We start from the raw sequence: 27,827 nt of genomic DNA, 5'->3' as shown, positions 1-27,827 counted from the left end.
TATGGATTGGGATTATGTTAGCGTTCTTCCAAGATTCCGGTACGCTCGAAGTCATGAGGCATTGCGTATAGAGGGTGGCCAGTTTTTCTAGAACAATCTGCCCACCATCCTTCAACAAATCTGCTGTTACCTGATCCTCCCCAGCTGCCTTCCCCCCTTGTGTAGCTCCCAAGGCTTTCTTTACTTCTTCCGGCATTGCTTGTGGGATTTCAAATTCCTCTAGACTATTCTCTCTTCCATTATCATCGTGGGTGCCACTGGTACTGTATAAATCTCTATAGAACTCCTCAGCCACTTGAACTATCTCATCCTTATTAGTAATGATATTGCCGGCTTTGTCTCATATGATTCATATATGTTTATACATATATGATTCTTGGCAATTCCTAGTTTTTTTCTTCACTGGTTTTAGGCTTCCTCCGTTCCTGATAGCATGTGCAATTCTATCCATATTATACTTCGGTATGTCAGCTGTCTTACGCTTGTTGATTAACTTGGAAAGTTCTGCCGGTTCTATTCTAGCTATAGAGTTGGAGGCTTTCATACATTGGCGTTTCTTGATCAGAACTTTCGTCTCCTGCGATAGCTTACTGGTATCCCGTCGTCTTCTCTGTCTGTGTCCCAGTTATTCGCGCTAGCCTTTTTGATTAATAAAGCTTACTGGCATCCTGTCTAACGGAGTTACCGCCGACTTCTATTGCACACTCCTTAATGATGCCCATAAGATTGTCGTTCATATCTTCAACACTAAAGTCCTCTTACTGATTTAAGGCCGAATACCTGTTCTGTAGCTTGATCCGGAATTCCTCTATTTTCCCTCTTGTCGCTAACTCATTGATCGGCTTCTTATGTACCAGTTTCTTCCGTTCCCTCCTCAGGTCTAGGCTAATTCGAGTTCTTACCACCCTATGGTCACTGCAGCGCACCTTGCCGAGCACGTCCACATCTTGTATGATGCCAGAGTTAGCGCAGAGTATGAAGTCTTTTTCATTTCTAGTCTCGCCATTCGGGCTCCTCCACGTCCACTTTCGGCTATCCCGCTTGCGGAAGAAGGTGTTCATTATCCGCATATTATACTGTTCTGCAAACTCTACTAATAACTCTGCCCTGCTATTCCAAAAATGTATATTCCTCTATAATTCTTCCAGAGCTAATTCAAAAAACGCTGTTTTAATCGGATACAACTTAAGTCTCCGATCAAGCCCCGCTCACGCCCTCATAACTGCCAGCCACTGTTCCTCCGCGAGGCTGCAAATAATTCGTACTTCAAATTTTGCCTGTTACCCAAATCAGGCGGTAACCACGAAAATAAATTTATTAGCGCGTAAATTTATACGTTAACTTTCCCTCGCCGATATAGCGGAATGATGAATGCCTAATTTTTTATTGAACTGAAATAAAATGCTTGCTTCGCTGCAACTATGCAGCATATTGTCAAGTTGCACTTCAGTTGGCAGTGAAATTTCATGAGTAAAACGGGCTCAGCAGTGAGATGTGCCACAGACTTTCGAAGATTTAATTAATTATGGTGTTTTACGGGTGCCGAAACCATGAGTCATGCCGTAGTGGGGGACTCCGGATATACGGACAATCTGGGGTTCTTTACCTTCCACCTAAATCTAAGTACATGGGTGTTTTCGCATTTCGCCCCAATGGAAAATGCGGCCGCGCCGTGGCCGGGATTCGATCCCGCGGCCTCGTGCTTCGCAGCCCAACATCATAGCCACTATGGACTATGGGACCTCCTTATGTATACTACGCACATGTAATTATCTGTATTTTTACTAATAAATAAATTATGAAATTATGACATTATAAGCCACCACGGCAGGTATACTTTTGGAGAGTGAAATGCTAAGACTCCATACACTTTGTCCATGTCTGTTGCACACCTCATTGCTACCGTCAATGAAAAGACTCTTCAAGAACAGCAGACGCTCCGGAGGTATCAAGTACGACGCCATTTTGAAAAGGCCGCATGACGACGACTTTGTTTCTGTGATTGGCTGGCAGAGTAACACAACTCCGCGTGGGCCGTGTGCCTTGTTTGTCAACTACTGCTTTTTTTAAGTTGTATGCTACCATAGGAATCTTTATTTTACACTTTCGATCGCCTTTTTTTAAATGTTCTTGGCAGTGTTCTTCCTGCGCTTCTTTCCTGCGCGAGTTCATTTGATGTGGTTTCTTGCTTGCCTATAGTAAAGGAGAGGTGTATCACGCAGGCGTACTACCTGTGAGATGCACCTTATTTCATTTCTCTTTTGCGGGTTTACGCGTATTTACGGCGAATGGCGGGCGGGTGTTATTAACATTTGTACTAGTAAACGTACTCCCCCCTCATTTGCATAGAAAAGTTACCTTGGGTTGCCCCCCCCCCCGAAAAAAATTCTGGGTACGTGCCTGATATATATATATATATATATATATATATATATATATATATATATATATATATATATATATATATATATATATATATATATAATCTACTGTACATGGACCATGTACAGACAAAGCATACTTGTGTATGCCACGTGTCAGAAACTTATACAAACAATATTTCCGGTAAACAGAAAAATGAAATAAACAATCAGCAAGATTTCGCACAAAAGTGAATAAGTTTCTGGTAAAGTTGTTATTCCCAGTAACACTCTCCATAATTCTTCGAATGTAATTTGTGCGAAGTCAAAGAGCTGTTCTCTACTAACTGCACTTGGTAATGTGGGCAGGAAGAACTGTAGCGCGTGTTTGCCATAAGTTGTGCGACATTTTTGAATTTGTATTTCTCTCGGTTTGCGTGTATTATATATTATTATGTTGTAGTCCAGCTAGTGTTTGTACTGGCGACACACTGTATTAGTGTACATGGAATTGACCTTAATACTATGTGTTATGATAAAGGTCCCCTTGTGTGAAAAACCAGTGTGCATATGATGACAACCAAAAGCATCGGGGGGTGGAAGGGGGATTGCAAGCGCTACACTCGCTCGTCTTCGTAAAGAAGCGACGTTCAAATGTGCACCGACTCTTTCTATTTGTTCGCTCTGTCGCTAAAGGTTGCACACACATGCTCAACGTTGTGCTTCCGCGCGCAGAGATGGCATGAAGGCCAGAAAGCTTCAAGATTGTGTTCTTTACTAAACCAGTGGAAAATGGCTGTAGCTCCATTGCCGAAGGTACGCATGTCGGGCCGTTGTTTCACAGTAATTAGCGACGTCTGCGTGATCGACGAGTGAATGTAACTGGTCAGTTATGTCGCACAATATACGGAATTAATTATGGGACAGGCGTTGAATCACGCGCTCTTAGTATCATGTAACTAGCGCCGAAATACACGAAGCACGGTGTTCATGCAGCAGTGCTAATCAATGCCTGAAATTGAAGCAATTGACGCTAATTTCAGCAGTGAAGAAAAACAGAAAATGGTATTCTTTGTAATGAATAAAAGGTAAAAATAAATGCCGAATTACAAGCAAATGTAGGAGTGTTGCCATTTTGCATTATTTCACATTCACTCTACAAGGTGTGCGTTGAGAAATCATATAGCCGACATCCGAATGCTGCAAAAAACTGATCGACGCCGCTGTGTGACGGCGCACTGCGGGCGTCGCAAATCTTTGAAATTATTTCAAAAGAAGATTTTGTTTGAATTGAATAGAATTTATTGACAGGAAAGACAGAGAGGTCGACCTGAGCTAGTGCGCTCTAGTCTGCTACTCTGCACTGGGGAAGAGGGAAGGGGAGTGAAAAGAAGATAGTTCGTTATGTAGCAAATGTCACTTACCCCACTAGGTAACTTTTTCCCAAGTGTAAGGCCGCTTTGATTGTTTGTGTACTTAAGTGTCGCGAGTCGCCTACGTGCTTTGTGCATGGAGAGTGAGTTCAGTTCCCCCCAGGTCAGCGGGGCAACCGTTTTGGGGTCAGAAGGACCTCGCGGCGTCTATGCCCCGGCTTCCGACACATTTGCGGTATAGAGACGCCATCGGGGCTTGAGGCGGCCTAGCAATAACTTGTTCGGACCTGGCGTGTTTTTCTGAGGCCGTCACTGACTACGTAGAAATGAGAGGGCAACGGAGTTTAAAGCCCGGAATACGTAGAGCGAACAACCGGCGTCCGAGCGACGAACTTCGTCGGGCGGCGAACGCCCGACGGCCGGCGTCCGAAAATTTGACGGCCGCCGCCGACCTGCCTCTCCAAATATTTTCGTCGGGCCGCCGGAAGCGTCGAGTGCGCAGCGGCGGACGACAGCCAATCGGGAGGCGCCAGTTCCGGTCGCTAGGCATGCTGGTCTTTCGCGCGCGGCCTTTTCTCGTCTTCTGCAACCACGTTGGTGTCTGCGCTAGTGTTAGTGTATTTTTCAGTTATAAAAGCGGTATATGCCACCTTAAAAAGCGCTTATATTTGTTTCATCGTTTACCACAACGCGTATGCTAAGTCTGATAACACTGGCGCCAACACGGCGAACTCGCGGCGGCGTACGCCCGCTGTTCGCCTCATGTATTGCTATGCAGCGCATCATGTAGCCGGCGCTACGCGCCGCGGAGAGATGATGGCTTAGTGGCCTAAGCAGGCGTGCGAATCAATGGTGGGGATCATCAAACAAAGAAAAAAAAGTGGAAAAAATCAAGAATAAAAAACAAAACACCACATGTTCATAACATTCCGGCCAAGCCGGCCTCGCGCATAAACTCCCGCGTAGGGAAGAAGGAAAAGAGCTCTGTTTTCCAATATGTTTACTTTTAAGAGTAAGCCCATCCCTTTGGGTTGTGGCTTAAGAAACTTTTGACTCTCATTGGCAACTGAATCTGTGGGAAGGGCCAACGGCCCTACCGCCCTTTGTCTATTTGGGCTATAAAAATCGCGATGACATGCTGGCCCTCAGACTTGGCTGAAATAAGGATTGCTGATATGAGGCTCCCTACTGTGTGCGTTAACACGAGTCTGGGCTCTAACGGTCACTGGGGCAGTCCGAGACCTTGTTTCTCGATTGTTCAAGTTTGTAATGTATTTGTTTTTGCCTGTCATGTACATAGAAAAGTTTACCCACAAGTATTTCTTGTACATCTGATCTCCATCGCTTCCTGTCTGCATTTGATCAACAACTGCCGATCATCGTCCGAGAAACTTCACGTTCCAACGGAGAAGCGAGGACAAGAGAACGAACGAAACTTTACTCCAAGTATGATCTTCCTCCAGTGTTTTCTTTGTATGATCACAGTTCTCAACTGTGTGTCACAAATTTATATTACACAACAATACTATTACTACTTTGACTAATCTCCAAGCGAATACGGAAGCAGCGATGACTAGGTTTCGTAAAGAGCCCCGAGAGCTTGCCCACATTCCCAGAGCAACACCGTGAGCGGTGATTGGTTTACTCTGTGCTAACTGAATTAAATTCGAATAAAATTTTGACCATTTTCATGGCGGGAATTTTATAATCAAGTCGTTTTGCAAAAAGTAATCTTTCACTGCGATGGAAATCTCTGCCACTGTGAACATTGTATGTACTTTTTCACTTTTTATATTTTTCACTTGAATTAGTCTGCCTATTATGAATATTACTGCTATTGCAAGTGTAATTTTCTTGCCCTACGCGATTTATTGCAAAATTTACGCATCTGTATTATTTTAAATTATTTTTGCTACGGTTAAAATAACTTTATTGTGACGACCAGGCTCGTGTTGACGCCACAATAAGTTTCCTTTTTCATTGCCTGCCTGGGCCGCGTCAGCCGCACGCTGTGCACGAAGAATATTGACAAGTGCGGGCCAGGTCTAAAATGCAGCGAAATACCTTAGTTTATTCCATCCATCCCTATTGGGAACAATAATTCTATTGCAAATGTTTATATATATTACGCGATTTATTGCAAACTGTACTCAATGTCTCCCAGCTGCATATTGCCAGGGACCTTAGTCAAGCCTACAAGCACGGCTTTTAGTCCTGGCCCCTCCTTTCTCGAAGAAAAATAATTTTTTGTCGTACTTTTTAAAATTTCGATTATCAAAAACAATCAACGAGCTTTGAACAGGCCCTCTTTAGGACCTATTTAAAACGCGTACAATACATTCATTCCGGTTTATTAAGATTCTGCTAATGCGTTCAAGAACATATATTGGTCGTGCTGTGCCTCAGGTCTGACGACCGAGCAACGTAGATCTTGAAATCTTATCTTGCGCCCTGTCTTCTCAATAGTTCTTTTTTTTTTCGCTTCGCTAATTAACGTTAGCTGCGAATCCCTTTATATGAGGTCGATACTGACACGTGAAGTATACGGCATCAACGCGCTTATTTCGAAACACGCAGATATGCGGCCAGATTCTTAAAATTCTATGCACGGAGGCGTTTGTGCCACGTCTTTTGTTTGTTTGTTTGTTTGTTTTTCTCTCGCCATAACTGCCAGCTTTCTTTCGAGTTGCTCCTAAGCTAAGAAAACACAACAGGAGGATCACTTTTGTTGCCTCTTTGTTTTTACTAAGTGTATAGAAATCTAAATTGGTATCAAGCCGGTGCGTAGCCACGGGGAAAGGGGGGGGGGGAGTCGCCCCGAACACAGCCCCCTCCCCTTCCCTCACTGTCTGTGTGACAGGCGATCCACCTGCCCCCCTCCCCTGGAAAAATTATTGACTACGCCACTGGCGTCAGGTACAATCGTGGACGAATGAAGCAAAGGAGTGATGAAATGTTCTTTTTACGTAAACTAGATGAATGAAGGAAATTCAAATTCTTTAAGTTCCTTTGTAGCAGTGCACGGAACCACCCCGAAAACGCGCAGCTTGTGCACAGTTCGGACGCAGCACCTCGGAAACTCAGTGGTGTATCAAAATATTCACAAAGTTCTTTTCCTGCTTGTTCCCTCTTTTGCAGGCGACAAAGGAAAACACATATCGCTATGCACTGATCCGACTGCTATGCAGACGTTTCCCGACGCGCGATGTGAGTGGCATCCGAAGAAGAATCGGCGCATTCCGGCGTTGTGGTATTTCACCTGGCGTCTGGAAATCCGTTTGTGGTTCGCGTGCCCGTATCGGCGCTGCAATGACGTTGGTGCCTTTCTTTCGCGAAACAGGCGCTCCTCGAGAACCCTCCCGCGTTGACGCCGCAGAGCACGCAGAGAGACCCTCTCGTTCCGCGGGGTCCAGCCTTCGTGCGCACACGCGCTCTGTTTGCCGCCGAAGTTGGAAGACCGCCATTTTGTTCCCCAATTCGGCTGGAAGCGCGTTGCATTGCTAGCTGTTTTGTTACGAACATGTGCCCATGATGGCACGATATTATTGCAATTTCTTTACTAAATTTTTCTTTACATTTCAAGTACACTGCAGCGCGCGAAGGAAACCTGCATAAGCCTTCAACACACACGTGGTCTTACGTTTTCTTTATTTAAACACATCGAATTTTTAAAATATGTTTTAGGTGCAACCTCCCAATGTAGCCTGTAAATTTCTGGGCCGTCAATACTGAGCGCGTGTACTTCCTGGTTGCTGTGATGCGCACGTACAGAATGCAGCTGCTAGCCAGCTGGGCCAGGGCTCGACATTTCTCCGTCGGGAAATGGACTGTCCGCAAGCAGTTTCCGAACGGCACGAGCGATGTTCGGCCCGCGGCATTGCAGCTGTTTGCTGACCGACGTGCTGAAAGCGGCGCTCTTTTTTTGTTCTTGCGCGCAGGCGACGGGGATCAGCGGCGAGCCCATCGACCTGGCGGCCGCCATGCATTACGGCAGCACCAGCAACGCCCCGGCGCCCCCGGCATCTCGCTTCTGGTTCGGCAACGGTGCGCGCTGCTCGCGCGATTCGCCGCGTTCACGGCGTGCAGACATCGTCGTCGCTTTTGTTTGTTTTACCCTCGGGGTCAGCAGGCACCGCACGGGGGAGTGGTTAATATACAGAGCAGGATAGTGGGTAAACAAAGCACAAGAGTGCATAGTAAAATACTTTGCGCGCACAATTGACAAGGACACAGTGAAGGGGCTCCTAATTGTACAGTGATATATTAGAGAGACGAAAGCGCGGCAGAGTATGTGACAAGATTTAGGCAGGGCATCACGCGACGTAAAGCAAATGAAGGCGTATAGTTGAATTTTCCTCGATGTTAGGTTGTAGTTAGACAACGAACCGAGTTATAGTTTGTGCCAGATATTGCATTAAGCTAGTTTGTTACGGATGCCAAATTAGCGGACTTAGTCAAGTTTTGTAAGGATCTGAGTGATTTTTGTAACGTTAATTTGATAGATGAAGGTGATTTGGCGAAATTACGACCAAGGTATCCTATATACATGATATTAGCGTTGTTGATAACGAAAGGTATGTGTAGTCCGTGTTATATTGTAACTATAACATGAACACTCAGAAAATTATATTAGGAGGCACAGGCTAATTGTGCATGATTTATGGGGTAAACAGGTAGATCAGTATACCTTTTCTAGGCACACTCGTGCATTTACACTTACTACGGCAGAAGACGCTTGGTGTGGGCGAGTTGGTTTTGCATACTTGAAGAAGTGAGCGCTACGAAGACGCGGACTAAAGGAGGAACATGTACAACGGACAAGGCGCTACTTCCAACTAAATGTTTTTTTTTTTTTTTGAGGAAACAGGAGTTTATATAGACGCAACCTAGAATAGTCACCACCGTGACATCACGACCTCCCTATCTCACTAGAAAAGCTATCTCTTTTTCGGCAAGCGTCACTGACGGGCAGCTAATGCACGTGCCCTCAGAATTTGCAATGTAGAAAGCTTCTAATATTTCCCGTTCTAGTCTATCTCTAGAACGTACCAGAAACCTGGTGTCACAAAGATACGGACGGCAATTGTGACGTTTGCAGTGTTCAGCCAGATGGCCCCCCGCATTGTTATTTACGGCCCAGTTGTGTTCACACCCCCTTTCATTGAAACACCGTCCGGTTTGACCGATATAAACCTGTTGGGAACTTAGGGGTATCTCATATACGACATTACTTTTGCAAGCCGTGTACTGCGCTGCATGTTTCTTAGAGCATGGTTCGGGTTTTGCCTTTGTCAGCATAGGGCATATCTTGGCCAACTTACACGGTGCACTGAAGAGAAGATTAACACTGCGCCTTTGCGCAACCTTCTTGAGGTTGTGGGACACTATGTGCCAATAAGGAATCACATGTAATCTCTTCCTATCAAATGGCTTTTCTGTGGTAATGCCCTCTCTTGCCTGTTTGATCTTTTGAAGAAGCTTATCGCAGAAGCTAGAAACCAAAAGTGAAGGGAAACCGGCTATAGGCGTAGCCTTGAAACCTGGTTATTAAAGCCGCTTTCTACTTTGTGAATGCAAGATTTATTTCGAGCTTCCTTTAGACAAGTCATTGCAACTCCTCTTTTTTACTAACTTGGAGTGGGCACTGTCGTATGAAATTAGCTGCTTGTTCAACCTCCGCTGGTATTCGAAACAGACATGCGTGTTCATTAGGGTGAGATTGAGGTCCAGAAACCTAATGCTGTTATCACAAGGCCTTTCGCACGTGAAGTTTAGAGCCTGGGATGCATTTCTAAAAGTGTTAATTATCGATTCTACAGTGTCATCTAGCCTCGACCCTGGAACCACGTTAACAAGCACCAGGAAGTCATTGACGTACTTCATTATGGAAGGAGCACATGAATGATTCAGAATGCTATTTGCACACTTGTCAAAGGCGCTAAGAAAGATGTCTGAAAGAATGGGAGCGAGCGACCATCCAATGCAAATACCCTTGCGTTGTATATATTGTTGGTTTTTGAAACTAACGACAGTGGAATGAAGACAACAGTTCTAGAAACTGGCCACTATTCACTCCGGTTGCACAACTGAACCTAACTTCACCAAAGTCTTCGATCTTGTTCCTAATGGCACTGAGCACACCGTCATGAGGAATCGCATAATACAGGTCTTCAACGTCCAGTGAAAACGCGTACACATTGCTCCAAGTACCTTGTTCTAAAGTCAGCACGCCTTCTCTAGAGCTCCGCACAAGGAAAGGGTCATCTAGGGGCAAGTGGCATAAATGACGCTTCAGGTAGTGCCCTACTTGCATCTGCCGAGTCTTCTTCTCAGATAGCCTTTAGGGCTATTGTACGACCGAGGAGCGAACCCTGTGCCACAACTCGCAGTCCAAGTCGGTGCCGTTACCTGAAACAAACTGGAAAACCTCAATTCAATTTAAGGGGTTGCCATCAAGCTTAATTATTTTTAGTTTGCACATAGCGGTTTGTGACATACTTTATCAAACGCACTAGAGAAGTCAAGGAAGATGAAGTTTGAAGTTTGAAGTTTATTGAATACTTAGTGCAGATAAAAAAATATTGATATTTAGTACAGAAAAAGGTCCCATAGTGTAAACACTGCAGGGGGACCTTTTATAATGTTAAAAAAACACTAATACTGCTTGACAGCAAAAAGGCAGCGAGTTATAAAAATACGAAAATGCAAATACAAATACATAATGATGCAAAAGAATAATACAATGGAAAATATAAAACGGTAGGGATAAGGCTTAAGCTGAAGTAAGAAACGAAGCAAACAGTATTAGAAACGACAGAACTGAGGTTGTGTTTTAAAAGACATATTCAATAAACGGAGCTATAGGTTCGGCAAAGGGCCTTTCGCCAAGAATAAGATTGCGTTTGTGTATGAAGAGTGTTAATTGAGTTCCACGTGAGTACGATTTGCGAAATTTACACCGCGATGGCGCGAAAAAAGAAAGCGACGCCAGAAAAGTAGCTATAGACGCGTGGCCAATCGGCGCTCTACTATTCTACAAGGGATGCCGGTTAATGAACTCTGTCTGCAATTAAAGGGGTAACGTTCGAGTTCTTTATTTATTTATTTATTGTCATACTCTCAAGGCCCGGAGGCATTACAGAGAGGAGTGGTGATTAGTACAAACATATTCGTTAACAATATTCTTGAAGTTTGTGGCGTCAGAAATGGCAGTGACGGAGGCAGGGAGGCGGTTCCAGTCATTCGTCGTTCTTGGTATAAAGGAATCAAAATAAACGTTCGTGCGACAAGTTGGGACTTCAACCTTAAAACGATGATCCGTGCGTGACGATATGTATGATGGAGGGGAGATTAGTTCATCCTTAAGTGTTTCGTTAGAGTAATAGATCTTGTGAAAAAGGCATAGGCGAAAGTATTTACGACGTAACTCTAGGTTAGGCAAGTCAAGGGTTAGTTTCATTGATGAGACACTTGCATGACGAGAATAATTCGAAAGAATAAAACGAGCAGCTCGGTTTTGAATGGATTCGATGGTGTTCTTTAGCTTTAGAGTAGAAGGGTCGAAAATGGAGCATGCATATTCAAGTTTAGGCCTCACTAAGGATTTGTACAGAAGCTTTACTTTACTTCTGCCTTCTAAAGATAAAGACAGCGGAGGCGCAGGAAAAGCTGTCAGATACAGATTGACAAAGCCGCAGCCCCCTTTCGCTTGGCAGTGGCTTCACAGTAAGGCTTTAAAGGTGCATGTTAGAGAAACGTAGCTGGTTAAAATTAATATGGAGCCCCCCATTAGCGGCGTGGCTCATATCGCGTTTTTGGTGCGTACACTCAAGATTTCACTATTATTTCGTTTGCCGTAATCGCCACGTAACGCTTCGTCGTGGCAAGTCCCCAACTGCAATGGGGGTCACTTTGCCGTATTGTTCTGTAAATTTGAACCCCGTTTACTGAGAGGAACGAGTGTTGCGCGTGTTTGCATGCATCAGCTGACCAGCGGAAGCATTCAGAATTGTGATACGAGAGCACAGAAAGGAAAACGTTATGCCTTGTGTATGTATCTAGGGTTGGCTTTGCCAGCAAACGGACAAACCTAACTCTCAGGATTAGGTATGGCACTCCAAAGGGAAATATTCACGGTGATATGCCACTGACATGTGCAAACTCACAAATAATGTTTCAGCTAAGGTGCAGCAAGCTTTAAGAAATTTTTTTTTTTTTTTGCGGAGAAAATTTGTGTGTTCTGCTGCTGGCATTATCTACTGCGTTCATCAGCCTTAAGGCTGGATGGGGCGAGAAATTGTGCACTAAGTGTGAAATGATAGTGTGCAATTATTTATCGCTTCTTAGTATATGTAGTTGCCGCTCGAGCAAGCATTGCCATCACTAAAGCCAGTAAGATCCTGCAATTATTTATCGTTTATCATTATATGTAGTTGCCGCTCGAACAAGCATTACCATCACTAAAGGCAGTAAACGTTGAAATGTTAATTACATCGAACACAAGAGCACCATTGACTTTTCCGCATGTCTGCTTACAGCATGTTTGTTTTTACAGTCGCAACAATTACACGGACACTGCAGGCGAATTTCCGCCGTCGTTGGCGCCGTTGCCGTGGTGCTCCGTAGAGAGTCCCACGTGCGACAGCATCGCGGCCGTATAAGCTGCGGGTGCGAGTGAAAATGCGCGAGGGTGAACCGAGAAGGACGACGCCCCACCTGCTTCCCAGTCCAGCGATGTCGTGCGCGTTGCGCGACTGAAGCAGTGCCACCCTCCCAGTGATGGCATTTAGACGCTCCGGGGCGTCGCTTCTGCCGCCGGGGGATTCTGCTACATGCGTGTGGTATTTGATTGCTTGAACGAGGCGCGTGGGCGCCATCACTCGAGAAAAGAGGAGGAAGAGCGAACTGGGCTCGCGCTGTGAATCTAACCGGTCAGCGCTGCAACCGCTGTTGTAAACATAACCTGTAAATAGTTGCTCGTCTTACTCACTCGTCCTTCGCGTAACAATATATATGTGTGTGTGTATGTGAATATATCATGCATGCCTTTAGGAAGGCATGGAGTAAGGGTAGAATACGGTTACATCAACGTGAAATAGCGTTATTCACAAAAGGAAAAAGAAAGCGTCACATAAAAGCAGTGTTGCCACAAATACCAGTAATATTGGTGAGTTTGTGTTCATTTATGCCCGTTACCATGGAAGCGCATTATTCTTGCGTAAAACGATAGCTCGCTACATCAAATTAAATACAGAAAAGAAGTACGGGCGAGAATATATTAGTGAATATTGCACAAACATCGCTTCACTGCAGCGTAGGTGTACCAACGAAAAATAGCCACATCAAGTGCTGGATTGCGGCGATGCACAAAAAAAAAAAAAAAAAGAAAATGGAAAAGTGGGAAAAAGAGAAGACCGAAAGAAGAACTAGGCAGACAGCAAATAACCTCTGCCATCTAGGCTGCCAGTTCACTGACAATAAATGGTGTGTGAAAGCGCGCGTGATTTGTGTAGAAAAAAAAATTTAATAAACATAAGTACGCGTACTACAGACAGACACTACAATATCAATGGATAAGCATTTGAACAAGGTACCGGGAAAATAGAGGCATAAAAGGACTTGTCGGAGCTAATGCGAGGACGGACGGACGGATTAAAAGAATTATCGGAATAATCGCTAATGGTCGGGGCCCCTAGTCTAGGGCTCCGCTGGTTCTTGCCATCTCAGCACTCTGGATCAGCATGAGTTGGTCGTCGAGGGTCGAGCTGGACAGCAGTGCCTCCCATTGCTCCTTCGTGATGTTCCTGTCGGGGTGTTCTATGCTGTGTAGCATCCACTCCCACGTAAAGTGGTATAGGGTTGGTGTGGCCCCGTACCACGCGCATTCGTCCGTGCAGGATGTGGGGTGTATGCGATGTAATATGCGTAGATTCGTGTAAGTGCCTCTCTGGAGCCTACGCCAGGCAGCGGCATCCTCTGTCTTTAGATTTCAATGGGGTGGTGGATATCGCAAGCGACTCCCTCTGTGGTAGTTCACGATGGCTGAATACTCGAGGTAAACTGGGTCCGGGTCTTCTGCAGCTGGCGTGATGAGTGCTCGGGTATGCACGAATCGTCGAGCTTCTCTGTCGGCCTGCAGGTTGCCCGTGATGCCAGTGTGGCCCGGTATCCAGATGATGGTTTGGGTGGTGTTGTCCGTGAATCCGTGAGGATCGCCAGTGGCTTGCTTGCGTGTTGACCTTCGCGGCTGGCTAACGCGATGGCCAGCTCTTCGGCTTTAGTGATCGTGCAGGGGCAGGTCGATGCAGCGGAGGTAATACCACTGCCACTGCGCCCTTTTCTTCGTCCAATACATGGCGGCGTCCGTAAAATGGGCCGTGTTATGGAACCTGAATGCTTTCTCCATGTACTGGGCCCTTGCTCTCCTACTGCCGTAGTGTAGGTTAGGCTCCATGTTGCGTGGTATCGGGGCAACGTGATACCTGTCCTGGACGTGACGAGGTATCGAGCAGGTTTCTTGGGTTCGTGTTGTTACAGCTTGGAAGCCCAAGGTTTGTAGGGCCTGCCGGCCCGTGCGAGTCCGCGCAAGTGTCTGTTGTTGCGAGACGTAAAGCGCTTCTGTCAGTTCGCTGAGGGTGTTCTGTAACCCTAGCGCCAATAATTTTTCAGTCGATGTACACATGGGCAGGCGGAGAGCGGTTCTGAAAGCCATCCTCAATAGCGTGTCGGCCTGCTTCGTCTCGGACTGTGTGAGGTGGTAGCAGAGCAGGCTGTACGTAATTCTGCCCACCACCAGGCTTCTGACGAGGAAGACCCAGCTCCGGCAGCGTTGGGCTTTGAGCTCGTTTTTTTTTTATTTTTTATATCGCACTGCGCACGCTGCGCGGCCTCCGGGATTCCTAACTTCCTTCTCCTTGACGGGCGTTGCACACGGATGCGGCTTGAGGCGAGGGGCGCTACAGACTAAACGCTCGAGACGCCAAAGCAGCCAAAGCGTGCGAGGCAGCTCGCGAGGCAGAACCGAGATTAACAAGAGCCGCCGCCAGAGCACTCGGCGGCAGCCGCGTGACGCTTTTTCGCTGGCGACGACAGCCGGAGCGAAACCTGCCAGCGCGGGCAATCTCGGAGGCTACACTTCGCACTTGGACATTACATAGGACATCACGGCGACGACGAAAAACCGGCTGGATTTTTTGCGTAATTGCTTTCGCAATGATATGCTGTACTTTATTTGATATCCACAACATCAGTGATCACGCTGACTCAGTGTGATGGTCCCGCTGCATGAGGTACCGACACTGCAGTTCGGCTGCGAAATAGAAGGAATATTTGGCCTTTGTTTTGTTCAAACAAGTGTGCATGCATATTGAGATCGTGGCCTAACTCTCCCGTCGGTGACTGTCATTCTACGAGTGAGAGTCGTCTGCTCGCGTCTTCGCAGACGAGTCCGTGCTCGAGCGTCTGCGGCAGGCCCGCGAGGACTACCCGGACCACGACCCCAAGGAGGTGGCGGCCGCCGTAGTGACCCTCTGCTTGAACCACAGTGAGCGCACAGTGCATGTGCACCCCGGCTTGTTCATCTTACTGCGTCATTGTTTTTCTTCAGTTCTCTTCACGCTCGTGGTCCTGGCAACATTCCTGGTTCCTGCTGCTTCGCTGATTATAGGTGCGTTGCGGTTGACTCTCGTGAAAGGCTCGAGGTAAAAAGCGTAGCACATGAATGTGACCGCAGGCCGAAAGAAAGATCATAGCGTATCGGTCTCTATATTTGTCAAAACTGCACGCACTTTATTCGGTTTTTATTTCCACCCGAAAGTTGAGTGTTTTTTTAGTGAATATGTTTTATTGCGATAGCAATTACACAGACGCTCGAGGCACAGCAGACACTTTCAGTTGGGCGTCCACAACCATCCACGTACGCAGCGCGCGAAGTCGTGCGCACGCAACGAAGCTCGCGCGCACGAAACGGTTTGCCGGACGCAGCAGGTTAGGAGTGCTGACGCGCAGGACCCGGTAGTGTGCCATACTCAGCGCCGCCACGAAGGCAAACCACATGCCGGAGTCACATCTTCGGCAAGAGCCACATTGAAAAGTGCGCTCTCGTGGACACGCGAAAACACGCGAGAACGTCCCGCAAAGCCCGCTGAGCCCGCAGCGGACGCTACGCCGCTTTCGAAAAGCTGCGGGCGCACGCAGCAGACCGTGCGTGCTCCTGCGTAGTGCGCATGCGCACTGTCGCCTCCGCAGGTTTTCTGCGTACGCAGGGCTGTTGCCATAGTTTCTCACTACATTACCTAGAGGGAAACCTGGCGCTGCTGCGCTGTGGTATGCATGGGAATGCCGGTATATTGTGGATTCGACACCTTGAAGACGCGCTTGGCAAGTACCGTTCCGTCTGTCACAATGATTCATTTTCTACTAGAACAGCACGTGAAAAGCTGTTTTAGCTTTATTATTATGCGAAAACATGTTTTGTTTAACTATGAGAACTTGTTATTGTACGACTACATGTTACGTAAAAAGTATCACCGGGTTGCTAAAGTTGGAGGACAGACAAGGTTCGCGCTCGCTTTGAAACAGTTGGTCGTCTGTTCTTGCTTTTCTTAGCTTGGTCATGCATCGTGGGTGAGTAAATATGTAATATGCGTGAATGGAAACATTTTATGAAGATTTTACTTTGAGAACGCGTTATTTGCGTAGCCATATCCACGTTTTAGACGAAGCCTCTTACAACACCAGCCAACACGAGCCTCGCAGACACATATCCCGTCATTCCCATGACGGCACGGTGCCCCCTTAAGAAACTCCCATAGACGGTGGCGCCAGATTACCCTCTAGGTGTTATAGTGAGAAACTCTATGGCTGTTGCGGACGCCCAATAAAACCGTCTAATGACGACGTTTGCGCAGCCGCCGTTATTGTGGTTCCAGCTTGACGGCGCATGCGCGCGGTGGGTGAGAGCGTAGAGTTTCCTTCATTGAAAGAAAACATATACCACAGAAAGTATAAAAAGAAACCTTTTAATGTACGCTTGTTGACACGTTGTAAAAATTATTGTAACATTCCGAATAATTTGCTGAAGAAGTCGGAAGTGACAGTATGACGAAAACGAGTTTGCAATACGCAAAAAAGAAATCCCCGAAAACAATGGTAACTACTTTATGGAATCATGAATTTACCTAAGTCTGGAAATACTGCTGATGAAATAAATTACAACAATAAAGTTCTTACTAATTCTTTTAGCATAGTACATTCTTTGAGTGGCTACTTCTATAGCATATACAGCAGTCGTTGGATGACCTCTGCTTATACCATTCATCGCAGCAATCAATCTTTTTAGAGCGCAGCTCCTTGGCGTCCGTTCCCGCGTTTCGCGTCGCCGTCGGCCTCGCCCATTAGCCCGTCAGGGGTTAATGCGCGAGCGCGGTCGACCACGCTACACTGATCTCGGCGGTGCAATGCCTGGTGTGCCACAGGACAAGCGCATATTGCTACACGTGCAAAGAGACGCCGCAAACATGCACAGCGAACACCGCGGCGTCGAAACACAAACGGAAAGGGCACGAGCGCGGCGATTCACATCTCCACCTCAGGCGGCATCCTCCTCCTACGCTCGCTGGAGTACGTTACTGTATGTGTTACCAAAAGTAGCATATACAGTAAAGCGTATATCCGTAAAACGTAAACGAAAAACGAAAGAAGGGCCCAAACTGCTAAATGTAGGCCTTTTATTTCAAATGAGCGCTGAAAGAAAAAAAAGAAGCTCAAGAGAGCGGAATGAGGGCTTGATCGCCTCGATTCCGCATGTTTACATTTCGTTCGTTTGAGCTCAATCACCGCGCGAGCCTTGGCGATTGCTTGCGCTTAATCCCGTTTGCTCTGTGAATTCTTTTGCTTGTAAGTCTGCTGCGTACACGTAGCGGTTACTCTGTACGAATAATTCGTGTAAAAAAGAAGGCTTACAGTCGCTTGGACCGAAAAACTTTCGACATAATGTCGCTGCAATGTGCGACCCTCACTGCAACTAAACAACATCCTGTGCGTGTGTGGAAACGAGTGCGCCAACAGTCTTCTTGCCGCGGAGTGTGTCTGTCGTGTAGCTGTTACACGACGACTCTTGTTTTGTGGTTCAGTGCTACATCATCATCAGCCTGGTTACACCCACTGCAGGGAAAAGGCCTCTCCCATACTTCTCCAACTACTCCGGTCATGTACTAATTGTGGCCATGTTGTCCTTGCAAACTTCTTAATCAGCGCCGTGTTTGTCTCCTCCTCATTCTGGTCCGGTTCGTTTAGCGCTGTTTGAATTTTATTGTTACCATGCAACACCAACTCGCCCAATCCGCTGCCCTTCTGCAGTTCTTAATCTCATTCGCCCACCTAACTTTCTGCCGCCCTCTGCTACGCTTGAATCCATTCTGTAACCCTTAATGACCATCGGTTATCACCCTTCCTCATTACGTGTCCTGCCCATGTCCATTTCTTTTTCTTGATTTCAACTAAGATATCATTAACTCGCGTTTGTTCCCTCACCCAATCTGCTCTTTTCTTATCCCTTAACGTTACACCTATCATTCTTCTTTCCATAGCTCGTTGCGTCGACCTCAATTTAAGTAGAATCCTTTTCGTAAGCCTCCAAGTTTCTGCCCGGTACGTGAGTACTGGTACGACACAGCTGTTATAAACTTTTCTCTTGAGAGTGTGGGGATGCGCGACTCTCGCGCGTCCCCAGATATCTTGTTTACCCCCATCTCCTGCAATCCCGCTTCGCCGCGTGGCCTGCGTGACGCCCGCGGCGGTCGATGTGGTTGAAGCGCAGCGCGAGAGATGGCGCGAGTGTTGCGCTGCTAACGCCGCCGACAGGCGGGGTTACTCGGGCGCCGAGAGACAAGGCGCTTCCTCTTTGGGACGGGACAGCAAGCGGGACGGACGTGCCGTGCCGCGCGTGCGCCGGCCCATGCTTCTGCGAGACCGTCTCGCGTGGCCGCCTTGGAATGCGCCACCGTTCGCGTGACAGTACGCGCGAACGACCAGGCGTTGGGATCCAGCATGGGGCGAACATATTCGCTCGCTATGCGGTCGCGGTGAGTCGGACTTTATTTTTATTTTTTATTTATTTATACAAGTACCTGCAGCGCCACAAGGGCATTATTGCAGGGGGGGACAAATTGAAGAAAAGTGAACATGTGACAAAAACTTGATACAGCAGAGCACAGGTGGTAAAAGTAACAAAATACGTAACATAGATGAGTCATCTCGACGGCAAAACGGTCTTGTGAAATGCGGTGCAAATTTGCAAAACAGAAATGGAAAGGGTACACAATCGCATGAAGTGCAATGCCAGCCAAATGATATAAAGAAAACGGGATAATATACTACGACAGACTGCGTGACAATAAAGACAGAAACTCTGAACGCGTTTTACATTCACCAATGCTCCTGGGAAGCCTATTCCAGTGTGCGGAAACATGCGGGAAAAATGAATTACTGTAGACATCAGTACGACAGCGCATTTCAAGGACTTTCAGCTCGTGATCACATCGTTTAGAGATGAAGTGGGGAGGGAAAATGTACAAGTTCTTGTTTATTCCTGTGAGATCAAAGTAGATTCGGAAAAAAAGTTCTAATTTTGCAGTTAATTGGCGGTGTGCTAGTGTTTTCCAACCAAGGTCCTCTTTAAGCAATGTAATACTGCTACGGAAATTATAATTACCAGAAACAAATCTTGCAGCGCGGTTTTGGACGCGTTCGAGCTTTTCTATAAGTTTAGAGCTTTGAGGGTCCCATACCTGGCAAGCGTATTCGAGTACCGGACGAACATTTGTTATGTAAAGCTGTTCTTTTACTTTCTGGGGGGCGTTATAAAAATTACGTCTAACAAGGTTTAGTATACGAGATGATTTTAAGGTTAAGTATTCAATATGTCTGTTCCATGTTAAATTTTCTGAAAAATAGACCCCGAGGTATTTGTAGTGTTCGACCTTTTCACGAAGTAGTCCGTCCTATTTATACACTGATCTCACAGGAAAGCGTTTACGGGTGAATGACACAAGTTGGCATTTAGCATTGTTCAAAGACTGTCTAGATTTGTCGCGCGCCCATCGGCATGTTTTGTGGATAGCAACTCGGCTAGCAGGCATTGATCTATGAAAGGTGCAATAAATGCCCTTGTGATTGTTTGCACTACTGTGTTGTCGTTCCTTTGTCCCAAGAGCACGGAGGAGAACCCCACAAGAGATAATGGTAACCTGCTGTTCTCTTCCGAGACTGTTAAACATTACTTTAGTTTTCTGCAGATTAATTTTTACACCCACCCTCCGGCTTTGCCTCTCCATGTCAGTGAGCATGCATTGCAGTTGGTCCCCTGAGTTACTAAGCAAGGCAATATCATCAGCGAATCGCAAGTTACTAAGGTATTCTCCATTAACTCTTATCCCCAATTCCTCCCAATCCAGGTCTCGGAATACCTCCTGTAAACACGCTGTGAATAGCATTGATGAGATCGTATCTCCCTGTCTGACGCCTTTCTTTATTGGAATTTTGTTGCTTTCTTTATGGAGGACTACGGTGGCTGTGGAGTCGCTATAGATATCTTTCAGTATTTTTACATACGGCTCGTCTACACCCTGATTCCGCAATGCCTTCATGACTGCTGAGGTTTCGACTGAATCAAACGCTTTCTCGTAATCAATGAAAGCTATATATAAAGGTTCGTTATATTCCGCACATTTTTCTATCACCTGATTGATAGTGTGAATATGGTCTATTGTTGAGTAGCCTTTACGGAATCCTGCCTGGTCCTTTGGTTGACGGAAGTCTAAGGTGTTCCTGATTCTATTTGCAATTACCTTAGTAAATACTTTGTAGGCAACGGACAGTGAGCTGATCGGTCTATAATTTTTCAAGTCTTTGGCGTCCCCTTTCTTATGGATTAGGATCATGTTAGCGTTTTTCCAAGATTCCGGTACGCTCGAAGTCATGAGGCATTGCGTATACAGGGTGGCCAGTTTCTCTAGAACAATCTGCCCACCATCCTTCAACAAATATGCTGTTACCTGATCCTCCCCAGCTGCCTTCCCCCTTTGCATAGCTCCCAAGGCTTTCTTTACTTTTTCCGGCGTTACCTGTGGGATTTCGAATTCCTCTAGACTATTATCTCTTCTATTATCGTCGTGGGTGCCACTGGTACTGTATAAATCTCTATAGAACTCCTCAGCCACTTGAACTATCTCAGCCTTATTAGTAATGATATTGCCGGCTTTGTCTCATATGATTCATATATGTTTATACATACATGTGATTCTCGGCAATTCCTAGTTTTTCTCTTCACTGGTTTTGGGCTTCCTCCGTTCCTGAGAGCATGTCCAATTCTATCCATATTATACTTCGTTATGTCAGCTGTCTTACGCTTGTTGATTAACTTGGAAAGTTCTGCCGGTTCTATTCTAGCTATAGAGTTGGAGGCTTTCATACATTGGCGTTTCTTGATCAGAACTTTCGTCTCCTGCGATAGCTTACTGGTATCTTGTCGTCTTCTCTGTCTGTGTCCCAGTTATTCGCGCTAGCCTTTTTGATTAATAAAGCTTACTGGCATCCTGTCTAACTGAGTTACCGCCGACTTCTATTGCACACTCCTTAACGATGCCCACAAGATTGTCGTTCACTGCTTCAACACTAAGGTCCTCTTCTTGAGTTAAAGCCGAATACCTGTTCTGTAGCTTGATCTGGAACTCCTCTATTTTCCCTCTTACCGCTAGCTCATTGATCGGCTTCTTATGTACCGGTTTCTTCCGTTCCCTCCTCAGGTCGATGCTAATTTGAGTTCTTACCATCCTATGGTCACTGCAGCGCTCCTTGCTGAGCACGTCCACATCTTGTGACCATGGTCACCAGGATCAGGCCACACTCCAGGCCTGTTTATGCAATTTTATCAACACGCGGATTTTTTTTATCGGGTGGAAAATTGCGCGGCACCGGGATTCGAACCACGGACCTCTTGCACGCGAGGCGGGTGTTCTACCTCTACGCCATCGCTGCGTTCCGGTTCAGTGCTGGTTCAGTTCAGTTCTCGTTCAGTTCGGTGGTTCAGTGCTACGAGCCGGTGCAACTGTCGCGACATCCTGAAGCGGCGGTAAGTCTCCTCGATCGTGTTCGGGCTGCCAGCGCGATCTAATCTCGCGGCACACCAACATCGAGCGTATATAGTATGTGCGCGTGTGAGCATGCGGTTTACTGTTCTCGTGAACCGTGCGACGTCGCCACGTAAACTTGAATCATGACACGCATTGTTGTGTTTATGCCTCTTCGTCCCCGTGCACCGCTAAAGAATTAGAGTACCATTATATGAAACGCATGCGGATTGGCCTAGCTATTGCTGCACTGTGTTTTGCTGGCAATCCGTGTATTGCTTCTTATGTTAATTTGCAGTTGTGTGTTTTTCATCAGTAAAATGGCATCGGCGATTACTGAAATATCTTCGAGTGTAAGGGAAACTTGGAAGGAACGAGCTCGCAGCTGTATGTAATGTACTTTGATATATTGTATTATACTTTGTTATTTGATGGCCAGTAGCAGTGGCTATGCAGTATTTGTTTTTAAAAGCAGAGTAATGCAGGTACTTAGGAATATATTTATTCACATATGCAATGCACAAGATACGATTAGAATATTGGAAATGACTTTTTGGACATATTGTAAAGTGCAGTTAGCAACGCGTGCACAAAAACAGGAAAGTGTAGAAGTAGAATTCGCTGCTGAAATTTATTATTCTTTATCGCATGTCATGATATTTGTCAGCGAGTTAATGCGCTTCGGCCCTACTATTTACTTGCATGCTAGGTCATATTGGACTTGCTAAGTCAACGGGCTCATAATGCACTACAATCAATAATCTCCACAAACTTCGGCCGTCAACATTCAAGCGCGCGAATTAAATGCTATATAGCAGCTCTGCACACACACGTGTATACTTTCTCTCGCACCGTCGTATCGCTCTACGTTACTTTCTTCGCATAGTCGTTCAGTTACCGACGGTTCAGTCTTTCCGTCCAATTCTATGCGACCGCATTTATCTTCTGGTTAGGTTTTGTTTGCCGCGCGGGATGCAAAATAACTTCTTGACGTCCTCCGCCTGATCTCGGCACCCACCCGCACAGCAACAAGGCATTTCGGTCCTTCGCATCCTAGGTCATACTAAATTATTCAGCGGGCTCATAACGAACTAAAATAAATAATCTCCACAAACTTCGGCCATCAACATTCATGCGTGCGAGTGAAATACTATCACAGCTCGACACACGCTCGTGTATACTTTCTATCGGACCTTTGTATCGTATGTTACTTGCCTCGCATACTCGTGCAGTTACCGACGGTTCAAAGTCCTTCCGTTCCCACCCAATTCTGTGCAACCATACTTCTGATTAGGTTCTGGTTGCCGCGCGGGATGCAAAATAACTTCTTGCCATCCTTCGTCCGGTTCCGGCACCCAACCGCACAGCAACAAGGCATTTCGGCTCTCCCGGAACGAAATTATCGCAGCAATGTACATAGCACAACAGGCGAAACGCGCGCACTTCGCCCGGCGCGCAGGAACTTTCATGGCGGCAAAGGGGCTGAGCAAGGTCACATGTCACCGATCAGCCTATCGCTGGCGTCGTCGGCTGGATCAAAGCCTTTCGGTAATTTAAGATTATTGAGGGACTTTAACGCTCGTTTCCCTCGCGGCAACAATACAATTTCGCCGATTCCACAGAGGGGGCATCTACGCTTGCCCGTAAACGCTGCACAGCCTGGATTTGAGCTGTGGACCTACAGATTACCAGTCGCGAGTGTAACCTCTCGACTATATACTGCGCCGAATTTTTCTTTATTTATTGTCTCATTGGTACTAATTAATGAAGCACAGCTAAGAGGGAACAATGCAGCACCTTAAAGGGTCCCTACCAGGCCCCATAGCAAATTTGAGTTATACACTGAAAGTTGCTACGTGTCCTCTAGTGAGCCTTCTGCCGCAAAAATTTTTCAAGTGGGCTCATTAATAGCTGAGATAGAAGTATTTCAGTGCCGCGAACCCATGATTTCATCAGGCGGGCTCCACTACATAGCGAGACCCCCTCTCCACTCGCCCTGTCTAGCCTTCGCAAGCGAAATTCCTTCCCTGCGTTCTCCCATATCAGACCTCGAGGATCGCGTGACACATACGTCACATATTCATTTTTTTTTCTCCTCGTGTTGTCTCGTTCGCGCAGAGCACGATTTTGCGCGCTAGCTGTGTACAAGGAAACATGACTAGCGGCATAATTCAGTGCTACAAGAATACTGATGCAGAACAAGCGGATCGCAGAGCATGATCATGCCGCCGGAATACGGTAGAAAATGGCATAGTTGCGGTACCTGCGCACGTGACCGCACGACCTTGGGAACAAGCAGACGAAGCGGAAGTACATCTCTCTTGCTTCGGTACGAAGTAAAACAAAAAACACGCAGACATTCCGTTTGTGTGTTTTATTATTTCTCTAAACTTCAATTCGTCAATTGAAGCGACAGATCACACAATTAACAGATGGTGCCTTGAATAATTCTCGAAGTCACGTGTCACCACGAGCGACGTCATACAGCGAACACGAATACGTAGGCGCTGGCACACGAGCACGTCATCCCCCGGCTTGGAGCGCGGCAGCCGCGAGGAGAAGGAAAAACGGCGTTCAGTTTGAAATTTCAGATCTTTCCGCGGCGCGTAGCGATGTAATGCTTTGCAGACACGATCGTTATCGTGCAATGTTTGCTCTGCGCTTGTCAGCTCAACATGGCCATACCTGGTGAGGGCCCCTTTAAGAGTCCAGTAGCGCCTGTAGCTGCTTTAATAGGCCGACGTTACGCTTTTCAGTGCTTCAGTCTATAAATCAGCACTCGCAAGGTGAGGCCATTTAAGCGAAGCTAGCAGTAAGATGGGAAAGGCGCGACGCAGAAAAGAGAACAAAGTAATTGTGACCTTCCACTTCACGATGAGACGCGAAATCCCCATAATATGTGCTGTGTTGTTATCGCTAGTAGATTTCTCTGCGTGCACCTGCGAATGTTAATTTCAACCGATACTGCATGAGACAGTGCAAGACTTTACTGCGCATAATATTGCGTCGGCGCCGGTGCTACACCAGAAAGAACATGCCCCTGTAGAACTATAGCTGGCTGGCGCGCTATGATTCGCTGTAGCTTATCTATAAAACAACAGCGAGCTGAAATAATTTAAACGAAGCAAGTGGTAAAAAGCGAAAGGCAGGCTTGGAAATAAAAGAAGCTGTCTTTCCACTTCACAACCGAGGAGGCGACGTATGCGTGAAGTAGCGGCTAGTCATCCATAGCCTACTGGGACCATGTGACGTGCTCGAACAGTGATTTGGCACAAACCGCCGAAAAATATTCACTTGTGGCTTTTACAGCGAAGCTGTATACCTCTGCCGTCCAAGGAAATTTTCGTATCGTTAGCGTGGTAAGCAAAAAACTCCCCACACGTGGGCCGATCCCAAAGATAGTGCTATGCCGGGCCGACCCGCGGCGGAGGTGAAGCAGACATTAAGCACTCCCCATACGCGGGCCGATCCCGAAGATAGTGAAATACTGGCCCGACCCTCTGCGGCGGTGAAGCAGGCGTTAAGCACTCCCCATACATAGGCGGGCCGATCCCGAAGATGGTGCAATACCGGCCCGAACCGGCGGCGGAGGTGTAGCAGGCGTTAAGCGCTCCCCATACGTGGGCCGATGCCGAAGACCGTGCAATGCCGGGCCGACCCGCGGCGGACGTGAAGCAGGCGTTAAGCACTCCCTATACGCGGGCCGATACCGAAGATAGTGCAATGCGGAGCCGATCCGCGGCGGAGGTGCATTTCGACATTAAGGGGCCCACATACACAGCTTCACAGGTTATTCTTCTTCACAGAGTGGAAGGGCACAGAGTTCTTTTTTTTTTTTTTTACTTAGTGGAAATGTTGAAGTGACCGATCACCCTTTCGTTCGGCAAGGTGTATGTTTCGCACAATATACCCTTATGGCACCTTGAAATTAATTGAAGATGGGTTTTCTGCTAAAGAATGCGCCCATTTTCAATACGGTGCAATACGGCCCCGCACCGCCGAATGCTCCGGTGGCACGCCGCAGGTGCGCTCACCGTCCACGAGTGCCCGCGCCAGCCCATGGTTCCGGTGCTGCTGGTGCTCAGCGGTGCGCTGGCGCTCGCCAACGGCGTCGGCAACGTGGTCGTCCGCTCGGGGCGCCTCCACCCGGCCGGCTGCGACCAGCAGGACGAGCGCAGGTTCCTCCTCCTGGGCGCCGTCACGGCGCTGCTCAACGTGGCGCTGCTCGCCGTCTTTGTCGCTGGTCGGTACACTGCGTCTGTTTCCATGCTGCTCGAGAAGCAGTGAGTCACGCAGGGTGCGGCTTTCTCACGGGCAGGCTAATTGAGATACAAGGTTTGGCACATAGAGGCAACAACAAATGAAATTTGAAAACACTGTGGGATAAATATAATAATCGTAATTAATTGGTCATATAGATGGAGTGTATAAGCGCTCCAGTACGAAGATCAAAGTGCACATTTAACATCGTGGACAAGCTAAAGAGTTGGCAGTAATTCTGCCCAAAGCGCTGACTGTGATAGCAAAGTCTAGCGTCGCGCCCGAACTTTTCGGACGGTGCGCAAAGTGTGTATGTGGGTTCTACTAACACGGACGCCAGAATTTCTGGCACAACTTAGAAGGCCGCGTGTGGGGCCTCTAATGACAACGCACAGGAGCCACCGCGTTGCCCGTAAGGAGCCGCACCAGTAAAATTACACCACTTTCAGGTTTGAGCGCTGATATTGCTTTCGCGTTTAATAATAGTCTGAGAAGATTTAATATAGAAGGCATGCGCTGTGAATGCTACGTCTCATGAAATTTATTTGTGGGCTGTCATTCTCAAAATTCTGAGGAATAACTTGCGTTTGTGGACTAGAGAACCAAAGCAAGCCTCACCGTGCCATATTTGATACAGATAGGGAGAGTTGCGCCTAAGAAAGAAAGAACACAGGAGAAAAACGGCCTTTAGTAGCTTTTCACATCCAGGAAAAGGGCGATGACTGCTTAAGTCACATTTCTGTTGCCTTATATCATGCTGTACAAAATTTTCTGCGCAGCTTGTGTTGGCATGGCATGGCATGTGATGGAGGCTTGATTTGCCCTTTCCTTCTGCTCCCCCCTTCGTTTTTTCGTCACGTGTGGACACTGCCTATATGTGCAGCTTCGAAACGAATAAAAACAGTTGATAGCTTGCGCTCTCTCTTTCCGTTTGTCTCGTTTCACGCGCGCGACTCTTCCACACACAGACACGCACCAACTCGCCTAGCAAGAGGTCCTGCCTGACACAGCGCGTGCCTCCCTTCCACTGGCCCGTTTTGCTCGCAGGCTGTGTTTACGTGTACGGCAGCCTTTGGCCATCACAAGACCGTGCCAGTGCCGACTACTGTTCACCGACGGCCTTCTACTTTGCCTTCTGGCTGCACACCGGCACGTTCATCTTTCTGGCGCTCTTGTTCGTCATCGGTCTGCTGGGAGCGCTGTCCAGGTGCCGCTGAGCGGCATCGTCGCCGTGGTCAAGTGCGAACGCCTCCGTCGACGATCTCCGCAACCGTGCACTGCTCGCATCCACATGCGGCCGCACGGCTGTGCTTTCAGATGTGCCAGTAAATTCGTGTCAGGAGGCACTTTTGAGGACGGTCACACAGTGTCCGTGTCTCTCAAGCGCGCTTACCGCTCGCATAGTATCCCGGTTCTATGAAATAAACTAAATCACTCGTCAAATCTATATATCTTGAGGAAATTTTGGGATTGCTAAGTCAACTAAGCAGGGAAGTTCGACATGTCCGTGTCAACTATAGAGACTTAATGAAAAGTGTTAAATCCTCGTTTTCGGCCCACAGAGAAGCTTCAAGTGAAACACTTAAAAAGTTTTCTCTCTTCCGTGCGAGAACGATAAAGCCAGAGCAGAGATGTCATATTTTGAGTAAATCGGTGGCACTTGACGGACGGCGCGTACCGAAAGCTCGAACTATCTAGGGTAAATA

General features: G+C 47.0%; 1 protein-coding gene across 1 annotated transcript in view; it reads left to right on the top strand.

Annotated features, from left to right (window-relative positions):
• LOC142578621 (uncharacterized) overlaps positions 1 to 27,483 on the top strand; it is a 55,221-nt gene extending 27,738 nt beyond the window's left edge. Inside the window, exons 2-6 of the mRNA XM_075688038.1 lie at positions 7,672 to 7,777; positions 15,174 to 15,275; positions 15,339 to 15,398; positions 25,886 to 26,104; positions 27,169 to 27,483. Of these exons, the coding sequence (XP_075544153.1) occupies positions 7,672 to 7,777; positions 15,174 to 15,275; positions 15,339 to 15,398; positions 25,886 to 26,104; positions 27,169 to 27,338 (657 nt within the window). The 3' untranslated portion in view covers positions 27,339 to 27,483. The remainder of the gene's footprint in view (positions 1 to 7,671; positions 7,778 to 15,173; positions 15,276 to 15,338; positions 15,399 to 25,885; positions 26,105 to 27,168) is intronic.
• Positions 27,484 to 27,827: the final 344 nt, after the last annotated feature.

The sequence above is a fragment of the Dermacentor variabilis genome, chromosome 4 (assembly GCF_050947875.1).
Source record: "Dermacentor variabilis isolate Ectoservices chromosome 4, ASM5094787v1, whole genome shotgun sequence".
Classification (NCBI taxonomy): Eukaryota; Metazoa; Arthropoda; class Arachnida; order Ixodida; family Ixodidae; genus Dermacentor; species Dermacentor variabilis.
This window is presented reverse-complemented; position numbering and strand designations above follow the sequence as displayed.